We start from the raw sequence: 18255 nt of genomic DNA on the forward strand, positions 1-18255 counted from the left end.
GTAGTCAAATGTTACCCTTGGGCGTTATGCGTCACGTGACGTCCGGTCAGAGTTATGATTTTTTTTTTACAAAAAGAGGGTGTAATCATAATGCCCCATCCCTAGGAGTTATGCGCCACGTGGCGCCCAATCACTTTTACACTTTTTTTGTTTTTTAAATAATAATTCATTACATTTTTAAATATATAATTAAATTAAAATAACATAAACCCTCAAAACGCGCGTTATATAGGAAACACCTTGTTTAAAAAGCCATCCATAATGCCTAGGGGGCGGTGTTCTCGGACATTATGACACCAAAACGCCACCATAAAGCCACCACTATGGATGGTCTTATAATAGTTTTTGGCCACCGCGTACATATATACGCTCTCTCTCTTTAGAAAGAACCAGTCATGTACGTTCTATCACGCATTACTCACCTAGACCTAGATCCACCACGAATCCGTTTACACCACCACGTCCAAAACACTCTTAGTCTAGTTCTTGTGATCATAGACGTGGCTTTTGTTTTCATCATCAAATCAGCCTTTACATGACGCATCTCCTTTTCCTTTTTTTCATAGTCAACTGCTTCGTTTGACTCACAAATTAAGTAATGTGGTTTCATTTTGTATTAGGGCTGTCATAACATGTCGGACACGACACGATAAGACACAACACGATAAAACATGATGACCTGTTGTATTAAACACGAACACGACACGATAACTAATCGTGTCATTTTTTCCAAACACGAACACGGACCTGTTTAATAACAGGTTAACCTGTTAACACCGGTTAAGAGACATGTTTAAACATACAATAAATAATACATGTGTAATGAAAACAAAATTTTTAAAACAAGCATAAAAGTCTTAGTTATTACAAAATACATAGCATATTTGAAACAAAAAACCACAATCCTTAACATATATGAAACAAAAAACCACAAATCCATGACATACTTGAAACAAAAAACCATATAACCAAATCATAACATCTATTAAAAATATAATAGCGGGTCCTAACATACATAAGTGAAATGCCGTATATAAGTATGACTTTAGGTTTAGGACTTTAGGAGTGTATATTTAATATATTATTTTAAATTAAAAATCTACACAGGTTACTAACATGTTAACTAGTCTTTAATCTGTTAGGACACGAATTTTAACATGTATTAAACAGGTCGACCTGTTTAAGACACGAAACCTGTTAAGCTCAAATCCAAACATATTAAAACCCGTGTCGTGTCGTGTCGTGTTAACAGGTTCGTATCATAAATTGACAGCCCTATTTTTTATATCTTATTTTATTTTGTTTTTTGTATTTCATTCTACTTTAAAAAAATATCTTATTTATTTGGTATTATTGAAACAAATGACGCCAAGTCGTAGCTCTTGTCACCATTCCAAGCCGTCGCTAGCTTATTTGCATGTGTTGCCTGCGGTAGCTTTTATCACCATGCCTAGGTGCCTAACCACGGTCAAGCTATTGTCATCAATGATTTTTTGAAATTGCACCAATCATGTATTTTTACAACCTTTTGTTTCAGCTTAAGCGTCCAATTTCCTCCCATTTCGACCGCAAAGGAATATTAAAGAATGTATTATTAATTACGTTTAGTGTTACTCCGTACATTTTTGTCATAATCTTCACAAGGTTTTCATTGTACTACAAAAATAATTCCTTTAAAAATTAATTAAAATAAGAAAGCTTGTTTAATATTTTGCATTTACAAACTCAAGATATTTGAATTGAACTATTTAACCTAACTTTCGCGAACAAAAATAGTATTTATAACTCAAACATGTTGCCTATTAGGCATTGTGTAGTGGGGCGATATGGACAAAAATCGTCCCTATGTTATCCCTCCACACCGCCCAGACGATTTGGGGGGGGGGGGCTGACAAATACATGTCGCCCAACCTTTTTTTTAAGTATTATGTGTGTAATATACACACACACACGTGTGTGTGTATATATGATGAGGCAATATTGGGCTACAAAACACTACACCCTCAAATGAAAATCATTCCCCAAGTGATACCACGTGTTAATTGTTTTCCGGTGTAGCTCTTTCATTACATATAACCTTCTTTCAAAAAAAGTATAGATTGAGTGTTATTTTAAACAAAGTTCATTCACCCATCATAGATTAACTTCAGGGTTCAAAGGTCTCTCTCTCTCTCTCTCCTTATAATAGTTATAGCACATGAGTGATTCTCAAAGATTGAAGATGATCAAGCAAAAACATATATAGAAATAATTATAGTTTTCTTGTAATAAATCCACAACTATAATATACCAAAATTATGAACAAGATTTTTGGTATTTTGAGGAGTGATCAAGATTAAATGAGTTTGTTAATTTCATGATAAAGGGTCATTATCCACTTTATAAAAACCCATCTTCAACTCTACCCACATCCCCTTCCAATTTTTGTATCTTTCCTGTTTAGGTTTGTAGGAAGGCCCTCAAAAGGCAAGAAAAAGAAACAAATTTTTGAAACTTAATTGATTAGTTTCATCCCTCAACATCACCCATTATTTCTTTTGAGTTTGATCTAGAATTCATGGAAAATTCTGATGCTTTTGAGCTTGATTTCAGCTGTGCCGACCGATCCATGTCGTTTCCAAATGACTCGGGAGACATATCTCCTCCACATGAGAATAAGCTTGGGAAGGGAATTAAGACCGAGATCAAGCGGATCGAGAACACCACAAACCGACAGGTGACTTTTTGTAAGCGTCGCAATGGGTTGCTCAAAAAGGCGTATGAGTTGTCCGTTCTTTGTGACGCCGAGGTTGCTCTTGTCGTGTTTTCAAGCCGCGGTCGTCTTTATGAGTATGGTAACAGCAGGTATAAGTACTTTTGCTGATTAATTAATTTGAATGTCATTGAGGGTGTTGTTTTATTTAAAAGATGCAAAAAGTAGGTCAAATTTTATTAATCTTTTAGGGTTTGAAGAAAAAGTATATAAATAAATTGTGACTTTGGAGAAGATTGAGAACAAAGTGAACAAAAGCTTTTATTATTATAAGTTATTTGTGAGATTTTTAGTTTTCTTGAGGGTTTTATAGCTTCTTGTAACAAAGATTTACTTGTCTTTTACATTTTGTATTTGTTTCTTTTCCTCAAAGAGATTATGTTTATTTTATCTTCTTACATATCATGGTACCTATTGTTAAAGATGTCAATATAGAAGTCACAAGTGGACATGTTGAAAGCCAGTAGGCAGAGATTTAGGAAGTTTATTTGCAGGCCTCTTAGATCAGCTTACTTTCATTGATGTTTTACCTCTCTCTCTCTCTCACACACACACACACACACACACACAAACACAATATGTTGTCAAGTTCCTATTTGCTCAACACTTCCATCATATTGGCACTTCCTTAATAAGCATACGTCAGTTAAGCATCATAAAAGCAAAGTGAAAGAACTCTGAAAATAGATGTCTTGTAAAGAATAATATAAAAAATAATAAGAGATCAAATTTCAAATTTTTTAAAGTTGTTTTGATCACTTGTTCTTGTTTTTCTAGCTAGTTGCTACAATATTTTATGTCAAGATGAACCAAATTAGACCAAATTAAGTTTATATAAGAAAGAATTCATTAGTTCATTTTTCATTTGTATTCTTAGAAATTAGGGTTTTCACTCTCTAGATTATCTCATAGTGGCATGAAATGGACGGCTCTGATTTACTCATAGATTACAGTGTAATGAGATCCATGACACGTGGCAGCAATGCACGCCTTAGGAATAGATGTGTTGACAACGTGGCAGAGAGAACCAGTCAGTAGCTTCGACCAAATTGAGGTGATATATATACAGTGTGTGTATATATTTGGTTTCCTTAAGATCTCCGAGAAAAGTGAGATTTTATTCAATTAGTACATGTTCTGTTTCCTTAAAATCATAGACATGTCATACTGTTTCAAAGGCTTTAAGAATTAAGATTGCGTGTGGAAAATATCCACTTCTTTGTGTCTGAACATCAATTTATCCTATAGGCAAAACCAAGAAACATATTTATAACAAAAGCAAAAAATGTTATTTTCCGTCTTGGTTAATAACATTTTTCGACCTAGTAATATCAAATAATTACTGTTACTTATAGATTAGGATTTAGTCCTATGTTTCTAATTATGTTTAATTTTCTTTATAACATATAAGTTGAACCTAGAATGGTTCATCCCTAAGTCCCAAAAATAAACGATAAAAGTTAATAATGTTGTTACACAAATCTACGTACGTTGATGGTCTAATTTGTTTTCTTGCTGTTTCAGTGTTAAAGGGACGATCGATAGGTACAAAAAAACATGTTTAGACCCATCTAGCAATGGTTCGGTTGCTGAAGCCAATGCTCAGGTACTCTTTCATATTTTATGCTACTAATTAATTAAACCCACAACAACAAACAACTTAAAATAAATGTTCACATTTTCGTCCGATGTTTTTATAACACGTTAATTTTTGAGCGTTTGATATGCATTATTCATGTGTTCTAATGAAACATGTCGGTGTGAAACTACAGTTTTATCAACAGGAAGCTACGAAACTGCGTCATCAAATTGCAAACCTTCAGAACCAAAACAAGTAGCTAGCTCAAGAACCTTGAAACTTCATAATTAAATATATACTTATGAAAACACATTAATAACTTCTATTTTTTTTTTTGTATATAAAGGCAATTTTACAGGAACATAATGGGTGAATCTTTGACAGACATGCCTGTGAAGGACCTCAAGAACCTTGAAACTAAGTTAGAGAAAGCAATTAGCCGAATTCGGTCGAAAAAGGTAGCTTCTTTATATCTCCACAATTTTCATTTTCATTGATTTGGATACTATTTTCCTCTCTATGTTTAAAAACTGCAGAATGAACTTTTATTTGCTGAAGTTGAGTACATGCAAAAAAGGGTAAGCAATTAAGTACCTCTATTTCACTTTTAAACTATGGAAAAAATTTACATCAGGGTCCATTTTATTGCTAAATCTTCGAAATCTAATACCGTTAATTGATGAAATTAAAAAGCATAAATGAACACATAAATATAGACAAGTATTTGTTTTCGTGTTTTTATAAAAAACGGAATCATTGGAAATTGCAAATTTTGGTGAAATCTTGAGTGATAAAAACCAGAATCCAAAATAATGGAATTCGTGTTCGGAAACTGGGGATATGCGCGCATATGGCTCGTTAAAACATTTCTGGCCAATATGCTTATGGGCTCAGTAGCTTCACTCATAGCCCAAGTTATGTCCTTTTTTATATATATGTTAATTCATGTTAACGGTCTAACGCAGGAACTTGAGCTGCACAACAACAATCGATTCCTTAGAGCAAAGGTATACTTATATATCCATTTCAAGCTCTAAAAAAACAATCCATTTTTATAAATTTATACGTTTAAATGTTTAATATTTAGATAGCTGAAAACGAAAGAGCTCAGCAGCAGCAACACATGAGCTTGATGCCTGGAAGTTCTGATTACCAGCTCGCACCACATCAGTCCTTCGATGGTCGATACTTCCATTCAAACAATTGAGTTGCAACCTAATAGTAATTACTCTTGCCATGATCAAACCCCCCTCAAGTTGGTGTAAGTAAACACATACGCATACGTATTCATGAATTTGCTTGTTGATTAGTAGCTTATTTGTGATTATGTGCTTTTGCAGGTAGTAATGATGACAGGCGTGGTGTGTTATTCGATTCGTCATTTCAACTAGATCAAGCTGTGATAAACTTATAATTATTAATTAACTAGGACTACCAGGATATGTGCTTGCTATAAAATTGATTAACTAGTTATTTAAAAACGAATAACTCTAGATGAACACGATATATAATTGTCTTATGTACGTATGCAGTCTATTATGTTGTGACGCAGCTTATGTGTTACTTGGAATAATCATTTCTTCTATGTGTTGAGATTAGGCCCCTTAGATTAATTGAATAATGAAAACTAATAAACGGTATAGAGACTGATTTGGTGTTATTTTATATTTCTTGATGATAATACAAAGCACTTCTTTACAATTTATACATGAAGGAAATAACTTAAGCAAGGAAACAAAATCAATCTTGGCTGTAATTGTGATTGTGGTTGTAAGCTTGAAAAGCTAAAATACAAATGGAGACAAAAATAAGAAGTGTCGGAAAAATTTATGATCACATAAAAAACTCCTTAAAAATAAATTTAAAATAATAATAAAAAAATCATAGCTCAAAATATAAATAAAAGACAAAAAAAATTGAAAAACTAAAATGTTTCCCCCGTCATTCCGTTCAAAAAAAATCAACGAAAAGACATAATGTCAAGATCAAATACATAATGACGAAAATGAACAAAAGACACAATTTTAACTAATAAAAAACATAATAAATCATAAACTATAACACAATGCCGAACAAAATGTAACACAATGGTGAGTAATATAACACAATATCAAAAAAGAAAAAAAAACAATGTCAATGGAAAAAGATATAATAAATGACGAAAATAAACACGATATACAATGATAAATAAAAAGACAAAATGATCTTTTTCACTCACTACTGTTTCTTTTTTTTTGTTTTTTGTTATTTTTTTTTTGAACGAGAAAGACGGTGGAAACATTTTGTGTTTTTTACTTTTATTTGTTTTTTTATTAAATTTTTGAGTTATGATTTTGTTATTAATTTTTTTTTTTGGTGGCTACAAATCATTTTCGTCCTTCTCATTCTTGTTCCCATTTGTTGAATAACTTAACCTTGTGTTACTAATCTCGTTTATTTTTCTGTGTTAAAAACCATCTATTCACTAGCCACTGGGGATTTTCTCTTGGATCCAGTAAAAGCCTAGAGGTGCACAAATCGGGTTTTTCCTAATACCCGGGTTCGGGTATAAACTGGTTTCAGGTATGATCGGGTATTGGAAAATCGGGTATTGAGATAAATCGGGTAGGGTATTGAGGAGAAAAACTCAACCTTATGTACCCGGGTAGGGTATGATCGGGTTCAGATATTGGAACCGGGTATGACCGGGTATTAATACCCGGTTTTGAATTTTTAATTTTTTTATACATTTTTTAATTTGTTTAAAATTTAAATTTGCTTTGTAATGAATTAAACTACATTACAAAAACAATAAATCCACTTAATTACAAATTATTTACTTAGTAATATGCATTTTACAAAAAACTTAAACATAAAAGTTGTGAGTAAACATATAAAAACTCATGTATTAGAAAATTGGTATCGGGTATAACTGGTATCGGGTATAGGGTACGACCGGGTCCGAGTATTTACGGGTATAAATTGGGTACGGTTCCGGGTACGGGTATTGACCTCAAAATGCATACCCTATCCATACCCTACGGGTAGGGTCCGTTCCGGTTTCGGTTATAGAATACCCGGGTATAATAAAAACCGGTTTCGAGTATTTTTTTCGGGTCCGGTTCCAGGCTACGGGTTTTTTTTCACCTCTATAAAAGCCTACTATAATACTAATTCACTTACTTTGAATCTCGTTCTCAGCCCACAAATTAATTCGATGGGCCTTCTTTTTCCAAATTATATTAGCTTTGATTTGACCTTGTTTGCCCGTAAACATACTCTCTTTTTTAATCTCATGTTAATTTCATCTCGTTTAAGCTCGCAAATACAGATTAAAGTATTATAATTCGTAATTATATTGGCAAGAATGACCTATTCATGAGTTTACGTGGGCCAAAGGCCCAAAAATGAGTCAGGTAAAACATGTAGGGTCAGGATAAGAAAAAAAAAACTAAATAATGATAAAACACAATGAAAAATTTTGATAAAACCTAAGTTAGTTTTATTAAATATGATAAAGCATAATGGGTATTAAAACTTATTACCTAGTGAGTCTAATAACAAGTTTTTATGATTTTACATAAAGTAGACTTTAATGCACAAAATCACATTTATTGAACATATCCCCATTACATTACATAGTATATATTATAGTACACTACAACAAAGACTCCTTAAGACCTTAACCATAACTAATTAAATTTATTGAACATATCCCCATTACATATTATTTTATAGTACACTACAACAAAGACTCCTGAACCATAACTAATTAAATAGATATAGATTACATATAGAGGGGGTAAGGGGTTGATGCAAAGTTAGCCCAAACTCTTCACAAGAGTTTTAAGAGCTTCATCAGAAATAATTTTGTACATTTCCTCGGTGAAGTGAACAGCGTCCCAATAAACGTATTTGCTTCTATCGGCACAAGTGGACAGCCCTTTACAGCTTGGCCCGAACTCTAATCCTGATCCACAACAGCCCTTTGACGCCTCTACAAAGCCTGTCGTTTATATATCATGTTATGTATGTGCAAATAAGAATAAATATAACTATATAATGATTAATGCTCTTACCGTATTTTCCTGGGTTATGAATTGTGTCGTATACAAGGCCATAAATATCTGTGTAGAAATATTCTATCCCTAATGATGGTCCAAGAGTAGCCATGAGGGATTTGATCTTGGAGTTAAAGGAAAGAGCAACCTTGTTGTAGTCATCAGCGCAACCAATGGTGCCTTTAAGCGCTCTTACGAGTGGAGTACATCCAAATGGCTCCATGCCCACCATTATCAATCTCCTTGCACCTTCGGCGTGCATTGCCTATATACGATGGATACACACATATATTTGTTATGAGAGTACAATGACTACGTGCAAATCTACAAGGTATATATATAATGAACAACCTAGTATGATTGTAGAATACTAGAATTGTCCATGATGATGTATGTACGGATCATGAATAATATTTGGGCTTTGGCCTGGATACAATCCAGCCCGTTCGGCGTAAACTAGCCCACACACTTAAGAAAAGCCTAACACTCTCATTAAAGAGCCCTCTCTATCACGTCTCTCTTTACATTTACTCTATCTAAATAAATATACTATAGCTTATGTGTATATACACTTGTTATACATTTACATATACCGATACTGACTTGACCGTCAAATAGTAGTGTTCCTAAGACCCCGGTCTCATCAACGAGGTTATAACTTATAACTTATAAGGGTTATGAATCCTATTTACCTCGGTTTGATCCCACCTAGGCCAGTTACCCAGCTTTGAGCGTGATTTACTTATCCTTGGACCAGTTAGTATGGTATTGACGGGACCAGACTTTATAGGATAACTAGGTTCCCCCGGTTATCAAAAGTTAAATAAGACAGTAATATTAGTATATTTATTGCGCAAAACTTAAAGTTAAAAATAAACTTATTTTATAATATATTCTATAGTGTAAGACATATAAGTAGTACACGTATCATTTCCCATTTTGTATCCAAAGTTAAAATCCAATATTTTCTGGTTTAGTAAATAATTACGTGTTGGTGGTGATTTTGTTTTTTTTTTAACATTTTGAATTACCCCCAATATTTTATTGAGTCTTCCTGACACGTTTATGGTTTGCAGGCGTTTGTTAATCAATAAAAAGTGCTTAAGTACGCCATTTGATCACTTTGACCAGCATATTTTTCAAGTTCTTACTATTATTACCTTAATGTATTTGGCCATGGCAGAAATCAAAAAATCTTGATACTTGTCGATGGTATATTGTTTAGAACGAGTAGGCTCCACATAATAATTTTGTAGGAAATCATTAGTACCCATGCTTAATAAAAACACAGCATTTGTGACGATTTTTTGAGCTCTTGTCTTCCCCACCACCCTTCCTAGTCTTGTCTTGTATTCCCGAAAATACTCCAATTGTTTTGACAATGATATCACATTCTATTTCATGCAAAAAAAAAAAAAAAAAAACAATATAGTGACCCATTTTCCATAAAAAACGAGCTATTAAAAATGGTGTACATAATTACCGATAGTTGTGGTGTAAGATCATCGAAACCAGAACCACCAGATGCAAAACTAACACCCTTAGGAAGTTGTGCATTTGTCAAATTCGGATCAAGATATGCGGGTATGAATTTCGTGTGACCCAATGCATCCGCTGAAATATAAACAAAAATACCTCACAATAAATATATATTTATTAGGATTAAATACAAACAATTCTTAACGTGAGAAGATTACATATAACTAGAGTGATTATGCTAATAATAGAGGAATTATTACTCCGCGTACTTCATGTTTTGTATTGTAATGATCTATTTTAAAGTTGTAGAGTAATAATATTTACTTCGGTTATTTGTATGTCAATTTGTAGTAATTTTATTTGTATCAAATCTCACCCCTTACACACACACATATAGAAAGTTAAATGAATTGGAGGATGCAGAGACCTAATAACATACAAGAAAGTCGTCGTTCAAAAAAAAATTATGAAAAAGAGTGTCGACACACTATAAAACGAATGAGTATAGCGTAGAACCGGTACTCATTTGTTTAGTACTGAAATGGTATGGTAATTAGTACCAATGAGATCAGTGGCTAGTCTTCCGTTGCAAAACCGTCCAGTGGGGTGGCTATCATAGAAGTCTTTCCCGTAGGGCAAGAAATTAACCTTTTGGTCAGTCTCAAGGTTATTGTTGTTGCCAGGATCGACGCTAGAGTCGCCAAACACGTAAATGCAAGACAGATTATGCTTGGATGCAACAAGCCGTAGTTTTGCTATGTCTAGAGCATGTGCATGTACAACTAGCAAAGCTAGGAGTATCATAAAAGCCTGCATTGTGAAAGCTTCTTTGCTTATAGTTGAATTTGAGCATGAATGATTTATCTCTCTTCTTGATTATATAAAGAAGTAAAGTACAGAGGTATTTAATTCTGTTAGGTGGTGAATTCAATGACTTTATCAGATAATTGATTAAATTTATTATTTTCACCAACCAGGCATCACGAGCTAGGCAGCTAGCTCGGGTGATCAAGAGGTTTTTCATAAGTTTTTTCTCCTAGGAAGTTTTCGATTTGAACTCAAGTAAGAAACGGTTAATATAGAAGGTTTCTCTTTTAAGACCTGCTAGCCGGACTAACGTCACTAAAAAATATTAATCAAATTTTGGTGCTTCTCTATCAATTATAGATTGCTTTTTTTCTCAATATAAGTCGATAGAGACGTGTAAATTTAACTGGTAGGTGTCATTTACTTTGTACTAGTTCATCGACTGATGAGCCACAATAATTCACTAGTCAAGTCAATGTATGATAACTATAAATTTAATAGAAGCAAGAATAAATAATGAATATATAGCCATATAGGTAATGTTTTTTTTTAAAGAGGTATTATATTTCTTTTTCTAAAGGCAAAATTTATATCGAACACCCTACCCTTTGCCACTTAAACATTCTCCTGTACATCATACCCATCTAAGGAGCTGTTTGTTTACATCTGAATGAAACTATTCAGATATAAACATCTGATTCATTCAGATTTCAGACTGTTTGGTTCCAAACAGAAAAACATCTGAATGCCTGGACAGAGGCTCATTCAGATCTGATTCATTCAGATCTGAATGAACCAAACAGCCCCTAACTTATTGATGTTATTCTCTCTTCTAGTGCCAATAACACCACCATTGATCCCTTTACTAGCCTTACCTTGGCTTTCCCATTCTTTAAACTAATGGCTTAGCCCTAACTTTCAAAATTTCCTTGTGAGATCAATTTGTTAGTTAATTTTAGGAATGTACCTAACATTGGATAACTCCACCTTAGATCCATTATATAACTTCAACATAACTAATTCGTAGCCTTTTACAGCACATTGCCTATCATCTCCGAGTTTAACAGTGCCTAGATCTTTATTTTTAAACATTTGAACAAATCTTTATTAGGGGTCATATAGTACGAACACCCTAAGTCCATGATCCAACCATCACCATAACTTTTCAGGCAATCTGCACTAGCTAGCATAGTCTTCATTAGACTTATCCGGAGAAGAGTTACCTTGGCTGTTTGAAGTACTAACTTCGGGCTTCTTTTTCTTTTTTCTTTCTGAACATCAAATCTTCAAGTGTTTATCAGACACCGAAAGAAGTGGGAATCGGACCTAGAACGCCTTATGAACGCCTTCTGTCGGTTGATCAATCATCAAGTAGCATTCCAAAACTCAAAGTTTAAAAATTCAAAAATGAATGTTTGATTTTTTTTAGTTATTTAGTTATAATCCAAATTTAGTTTATTTCAATGTTTAGTTTGACTACTTTTCTTTGATTTAGCAAATTTATTCGAGTAGGGTTTTAGAAGTTTAGCTTATGCGAGTATACTTTTAAAATTGTTAGTATGTTGATTGATTTAAACTTTTAATGTATTATGTATATTTAAGAAGAAATATGAATGGAATGATTTTTTTTTTATAAATAAATGTCAAGGATCGTCTTCTAAGACTCCCGAATTATTTTACTTACATAATCTTTCTCCAAATCCCGTTGAAATAAAACAATTTCTTATTTTCACCTGAGTCCACGAGATGAAATTAGAAGAGCATACTTAATTAGAGAACCGTGTTAACCAAGAGGTATGATATTTCATAAAGAATACTAAATTTGTTGACATGATTCTTTTTTTTATATAATCTGGCCTGAACGTCTAAACCGAAAAAAAATACATATACAAGTGATAATCAAGTTACTCCAACAATTTCTGACCTCTTGAAATAGTTTATGGGCCCGCATTTATTGTAATCTTGTCCAATTTCATTACGTATTTCGCTAGCTCCATGCTAGTCTAATTTATTTTTTAATAAAATTCACTCATCCATCATTAAAAAAAAACGAAATAAATATATATAAATAGTTTAAAAAGATAAAAAGACAGAAGTTTTCAGTAAGACACATTGAGAATAAATAATCTCACCTTTTATATATTGGCCGATAATAAGCTTACATTAAAAAATCACTACCAACGGTCTAACATTTCAGCTATTTTTGTATCAACTGACCTCCGTTAAAAAACACTTAACGTTGTTAGGTTTTTTTCCAATTTTCAAACTGATGTTTTGAGGTTTTTGATCAGAAGAATGATATGAGTCGATTAATGTAAAATTTATCTTGAAACGTTAATCCAAACAACGAAACAGTGTTTCAACTCGGGTGTTTGAATTTCCAATTAACAAAATTCAAGTCATCTGAATCACCATTTCGAGATAAGTTTTACATCAGTCGACTCGTATACTTCCTCTTAACTAAAAGCCCTAAAACATCGGTTTGAAACACGAAAAAAAAACTTAATGACGTTAAGTGTATTTTAGGATGTCCATTGAGACAAAAATAGTTGGACCGTTGATAGTTTTTTTTTTAAGATGAAATTATTATCGGCTAATACACAAAAACTGAGATTATTTATTTCGAACTTGCCTCATAGTAATACCAACTTTAGAGCATTTACGTTCTTATTCTTATTTCCAAATTCAAAATTACACTAAAAAAATATCACATTTTATCTTATATTTTCAATTAAATAATATTTTTTAATACATTTATCATTATATTTTTTTCTCTTATTTACTCACAAATACTTTAAAAAGTATTAAATAAATTATAAGGTACTACAGGAACTTCTCATCTATACACAAAAGAGAGAGAGAGAGATTGTATTTTCTTTCTCCTCCGCTAACGATACCTTAAATCATTTTTTAAATTATAAAAACGCGGGAAAATGGTTTCTTGTTAGTTGGTGACATTTAATAGGTTGTATTCATTGTAATAATAACTTGGGACATTTATTCAACAGAGCCCTTGAATATTTAGTCTATTTTTCTATATAACTTATTCAACAGGGCCCTTGTTAAGTGAAATGTTCATGAAATATACAACTTAAATAAACTAAATAATGAACAACATTTTATAAAATGTATAGATGTTCAAGATTTACATGATTATGTCTTTTTTGTTCTACAATATTTAATGTTGCTTAAATATTTTACCTTGTAACTAGAGTTCTGCAACAATCATTCCATTGCTTTGATACAAACAAAAAAAAACCAAAAAAAAAACAAAACAAAACAGATTCAGTTCCGGTTCGATTTGTGCCGAAATTTTTCGTTGATTCTAGGGTTACAAGAATAAGATTTACTATAGATAATGTATATATAATGAATGAAGCAAGTTGGAGGGTCATAAAATTATACGTAACATGTATTAATGTTGTGTAACTTAGGCTTGTTACTGTTTGGAGTCTTGTCTCATGAAAGTGTACCGCTGGCAAGAGACATTCAATTCAAATGGTGAACGAGACATTAGATATGGTAGCAACTAATATACATGAGTTGTCAATGTTGTGTCCTCATTAGCGGACATTTGACACACTTATGGTGCACTTAGTTATTCAAATAATATGTATCACGTCACAACACCTTTTAATGTTAAAGACAAGCATCAAGCGACCTAAAAATATATAAGGTGATAAAGACAATTTGAATTACCCGATGACATGATGCGGCTAGCTCTTATCTTTTAAATGTTTTATGTCTCTATTTTCATGTCTTTTATTATGGCATGAATGCTTTGTAAAATTTTCTGGATAAGATTGAAATTGAAATATCATTTCTTTTGGTTTAGACATAGAAGTAATCAGAATTATGCAACAACAAACTAGCAGGATTAGCTAAAAGACAGATTGTGCACCATTACAAATTATATATACACAATCAAAACTTTCTTATATCGTAATCTCTCTTTCTTGATATTTTTGTGATGGAGCTAATTTTTGTAGCTAAAAAGGTTTCGGTGTTAAAATAGTATCTCAAAAAAGTGTTATTAAGAATAAATATTAAATTAGTTATTTGCATTTAACTTTAATTTATTAATAACTTAATTGTCAATATTCGTGTTTAGAGTAATCATAAATTCATAAGTACGCCCATACAAATCTTGCCTTTGAAGTCCGCTACATATTACATCATTCTATGCCAAATGGGCCTTGTACTATTTAGTATTTACATAATCCAAAGTCTAAAAACCTTTTATTTTCATTAGTATTTTATCAAAGAAAAATGACAAATATGTAACGGCCTTCAAAAAAAGTTACATTTTATCAAAACTAGAATTGTCACTTGAACTAACATTGTTACGGAATCAACGGAAGCAATTAATGAGTAGATAACTCGCGATAGATTATATATCAAAAACTTAAAAAACCTTAAGATTTGTTAGTAAATAAATTTCAATCTTCAAAAAAATTTCATCTCCCATTCCACACGTAAAGCATCATATTTAAAAAGATAAGCAAAGAAAAAACATATTCAGAAAAAAAAAAACAAATAGAAGATTGATCGACCATGTTCATGTGGTGGTTTCCCTTTATAAAAGCTAATCGTAGAACAATTTGCCCAAATCGATTAATCGCTTACCACCCTAAATGATGCATTAGTATCCTCAACCGATTCAGTGATTTGCTATTACTTGTTCTTGATGAACTTGCTAGGATTTCGATAATGCAAACACACACTTACATACAATCAAACTGCATAAAATTACACAATCACGATACGCAAGAATTTTGCGTGGTTTGGTTTAAGTAACCTACGTGCAAATGTTGCAACCAGGGGTTTATTATTGTTTTTTGTTCTCAAAACCTGTGAGGAATTGTCATTCTCACTTTAATGGGGGGTGTTAAGGTTGTTTTTGTGTGAAATTGAAGATCAAGAGTTCAATTCTCATAGTATGCAAAAATTAGTTGTTCAAAAGAAACGTGAGAAATTACAAATACAAGAAGACATTAACTAAAGATACACTATACTTTCTAGTTTAGAAAAAAAAAGCATAAACAAGTACTAATATATATGGAGCCGGCCCAAAGACCTCCCATATATTCAATATTCATTAACCCCAGTAAAACAACATGTATTCGATGTAAAAATAACCAAAACCCTAAGTGTAAGAATTTTATGTTGGCATTGTGTTTTAAATTTTAAAAATTATTTTGAAATTCTTTTGGCATTGTAGTATATAGAAAAATGTCATATGTGGCCAGTTAAATCACAATAAAATATATTTTCTGCATGATTTTTAACACGTCGATAAATATAAAATAATATCGTACTAAAATGAATCAAAAAAACATGCTTATACTAAATGTGTTATGTATATTATAGATATAATACTAAAAAAACACTTTTTAGTTGTAATAAACAATTTAAAAAGCAAAGAGTGATATATATGGAGTGTAAATGCACTAAAGAAAAGACAAAAATAGAAAGAGAAGAAAATAAATAGAAAGAATACAAAAAGATGAGAATTGCCTTTCTTGCATTACATCACGTCTTAAAATTGAAGTCAAGAGGCAACCAAAATAGTAAAAAGACGAGACATGCTAAATTTGTAGAGACAAATTATTTATGCACCGCTAAAATAAACTAAAAGTTATATGTGTACACAACTAATACTTTCTTAAATATTATTACGTCTTTAAAAGGCATTTTTCTAAGAATATATAAAAAAGGTACCTATATACATTTTACTTCGATTTTTTTAATTATCATAGTCTAAAAGTATCTTGGTGTTTATTCATTTAAATGTCTAAAATTCGAGGCATATATAAGCATTGGTGTAACATTTAGGAATAATTTAGATTGTAATGAAAAAAAAAACATTTTAAATTGTATTCTTACTAAGGTATCTCGTCTATATCAAAAGTTCAAATCCTAAGATGTACTATTATACATATATAGGTTTATATGAATATTTAGGAGTAAATTATATGGTCATTCAAAAAACATATAATATATAGAATTTGATTTGAAAATATGACATTTAATTCATTTGTAATGATATATATGAATTTTCCTCACATTAAATTAAATTCAATTAAAGAAAACGATGAAAAACTATACATCTATCTTTCTACCCGAGTACTAATTTCTTTCTTTTATTTATTCTTTTTTTTATGAAAAACATATACTTAGTATATGTTTGAGATTAAGTTTGAAAACAACTTGTATTTTTTGAAAAAATCAATAAGTTAAAAAAAATATATGACGAATATGATAATCACAAAAGTTATTTTTATTTTAGACTTTTGACAAAGTAAAAAAAAATCAAAGAGGCACAAATTTTGGCTTTTTGAAAAAGCCAAAAAGATAATAAATTGTTTTCAAACTTAATCTCAGACATGTATATAATATAAGAACATCTTCAACGCTCTCGTCCGTAGCTGACGCGGAGCTAGGCGACTAGAGCCAACCAAACCTCCAGCATTGTGGAGATCAGTCCAGATTGGAAGTTTGGGATTGAAAAAGAGCACAACGGGGTGAGTCTCTCACTCTCTCTCTCTCTCTCTCTCTCACATTATATATACAATTTTAATAGTTTTTTAATGAGAACCGTATAGGTTTGTTGTTGTAGAAGAAATTAAATATCTTTTAAAAAAATTAGAAATCTGATGTTGCATGCTAATTTGGAAGTTTGCCTTATACTTTTTACCCTATCATTTGAGTCTTTAACAACGTCAACATTTGAGTCTTCAAACATCGTTAAATACATAAATAGAATGTATATACATACCTACGTGCCTACCGTGTGACCCAAATATTGGTTGTAGAAAGAAAACTTAAATATATAAGGAATGTGAATATATTGCTAGTGCGTAATAGATTTTATGAGGGGAAGTTGCTAAACAGCTGGGTTATGATTTTCATATACACCTTTAAAAGATAAATAAATTAAATTTGTCTTTATCATACATGCAAGCAGCCCCGGATCATGCGTAAGTATAATCAGACGGCTGCTTTGGGCCACCAATTGTAAAAGGCCTCCAAAAACTTTAATTCATTATATATACACATATTAATTAGTTCAGGACTTAAGAATCAATAATATGTTTTGTCTAATTTGTCTATTGTTGAAGAGTTGAATACTTGAAGGCACCCTTTTTTTCTTAAATTTATCCCACTTTTGTTCTATTAACCTTTTTTACAATCCTTTTTCTTGCTTATTTTTCTTTTGCTAAACTGTGATATATATGTAATACACTTAATAATTTTGTGTAAGTTTTTAGAAAGGCCTCAATATAAATTCTAGCTTGAGGCCTCTAATTACGTTAAGATGGCCCTGAATACAAGAATGTATAATTTCTGAAAGAGGGTGTATGAAACTACAACAATAACATTATCAATAAGACTTCATGATTAATTAATTATTCATTTTAAACACGGGAGGTGATTTATATACTATACCCCTAGATATAATAATAGAAGGTGCGGCATTAATACTATAACATTACCTGTGCATTAACTAAATTTGATGAACTTTATATAAATACACAAAAAAACTAAAACGAGAAAAAAAGAAAATAGAGTTATAAATAAGGATGGGCAAAGCAACC

General features: G+C 31.6%; 2 protein-coding genes across 2 annotated transcripts; one reads left to right on the forward strand and one right to left on the reverse strand.

Moving 5' to 3' along the window:
• The first annotated feature begins 2557 nt into the window (after nucleotides 1-2557).
• On the forward strand, nucleotides 2558-5538 carry LOC143534860 (floral homeotic protein AGAMOUS-like). The gene is made up of 7 exons (XM_077029237.1): nucleotides 2558-2844; nucleotides 4277-4358; nucleotides 4525-4586; nucleotides 4678-4789; nucleotides 4868-4909; nucleotides 5297-5338; nucleotides 5419-5538. The coding sequence occupies exons 1-7, from the start codon at nucleotides 2558-2560 to the stop codon at nucleotides 5536-5538; spliced, it is 747 nt and encodes a 248-aa protein (XP_076885352.1).
• A 2376-nt stretch (nucleotides 5539-7914) lies between these two features.
• LOC143534836 (GDSL esterase/lipase At5g45950-like) lies at nucleotides 7915-10666 on the reverse strand. Its single transcript, XM_077029226.1, has 5 exons — nucleotides 10411-10666; nucleotides 9855-9985; nucleotides 9532-9765; nucleotides 8390-8636; nucleotides 7915-8316 (listed from the first exon to the last, which is right to left on the reverse strand). The coding sequence occupies exons 1-5, from the start codon at nucleotides 10664-10666 to the stop codon at nucleotides 8132-8134; spliced, it is 1053 nt and encodes a 350-aa protein (XP_076885341.1). The 3' UTR covers nucleotides 7915-8131.
• Nucleotides 10667-18255: the final 7589 nt, after the last annotated feature.

The sequence above is a fragment of the Bidens hawaiensis genome, unplaced genomic scaffold (genome assembly GCF_021521415.1).
Source record: "Bidens hawaiensis isolate Kalapana, Puna unplaced genomic scaffold, B.hawaiensis_p1.1 tig00010347_1, whole genome shotgun sequence".
In the NCBI taxonomy this organism is placed as follows: Eukaryota; Viridiplantae; Streptophyta; class Magnoliopsida; order Asterales; family Asteraceae; genus Bidens; species Bidens hawaiensis.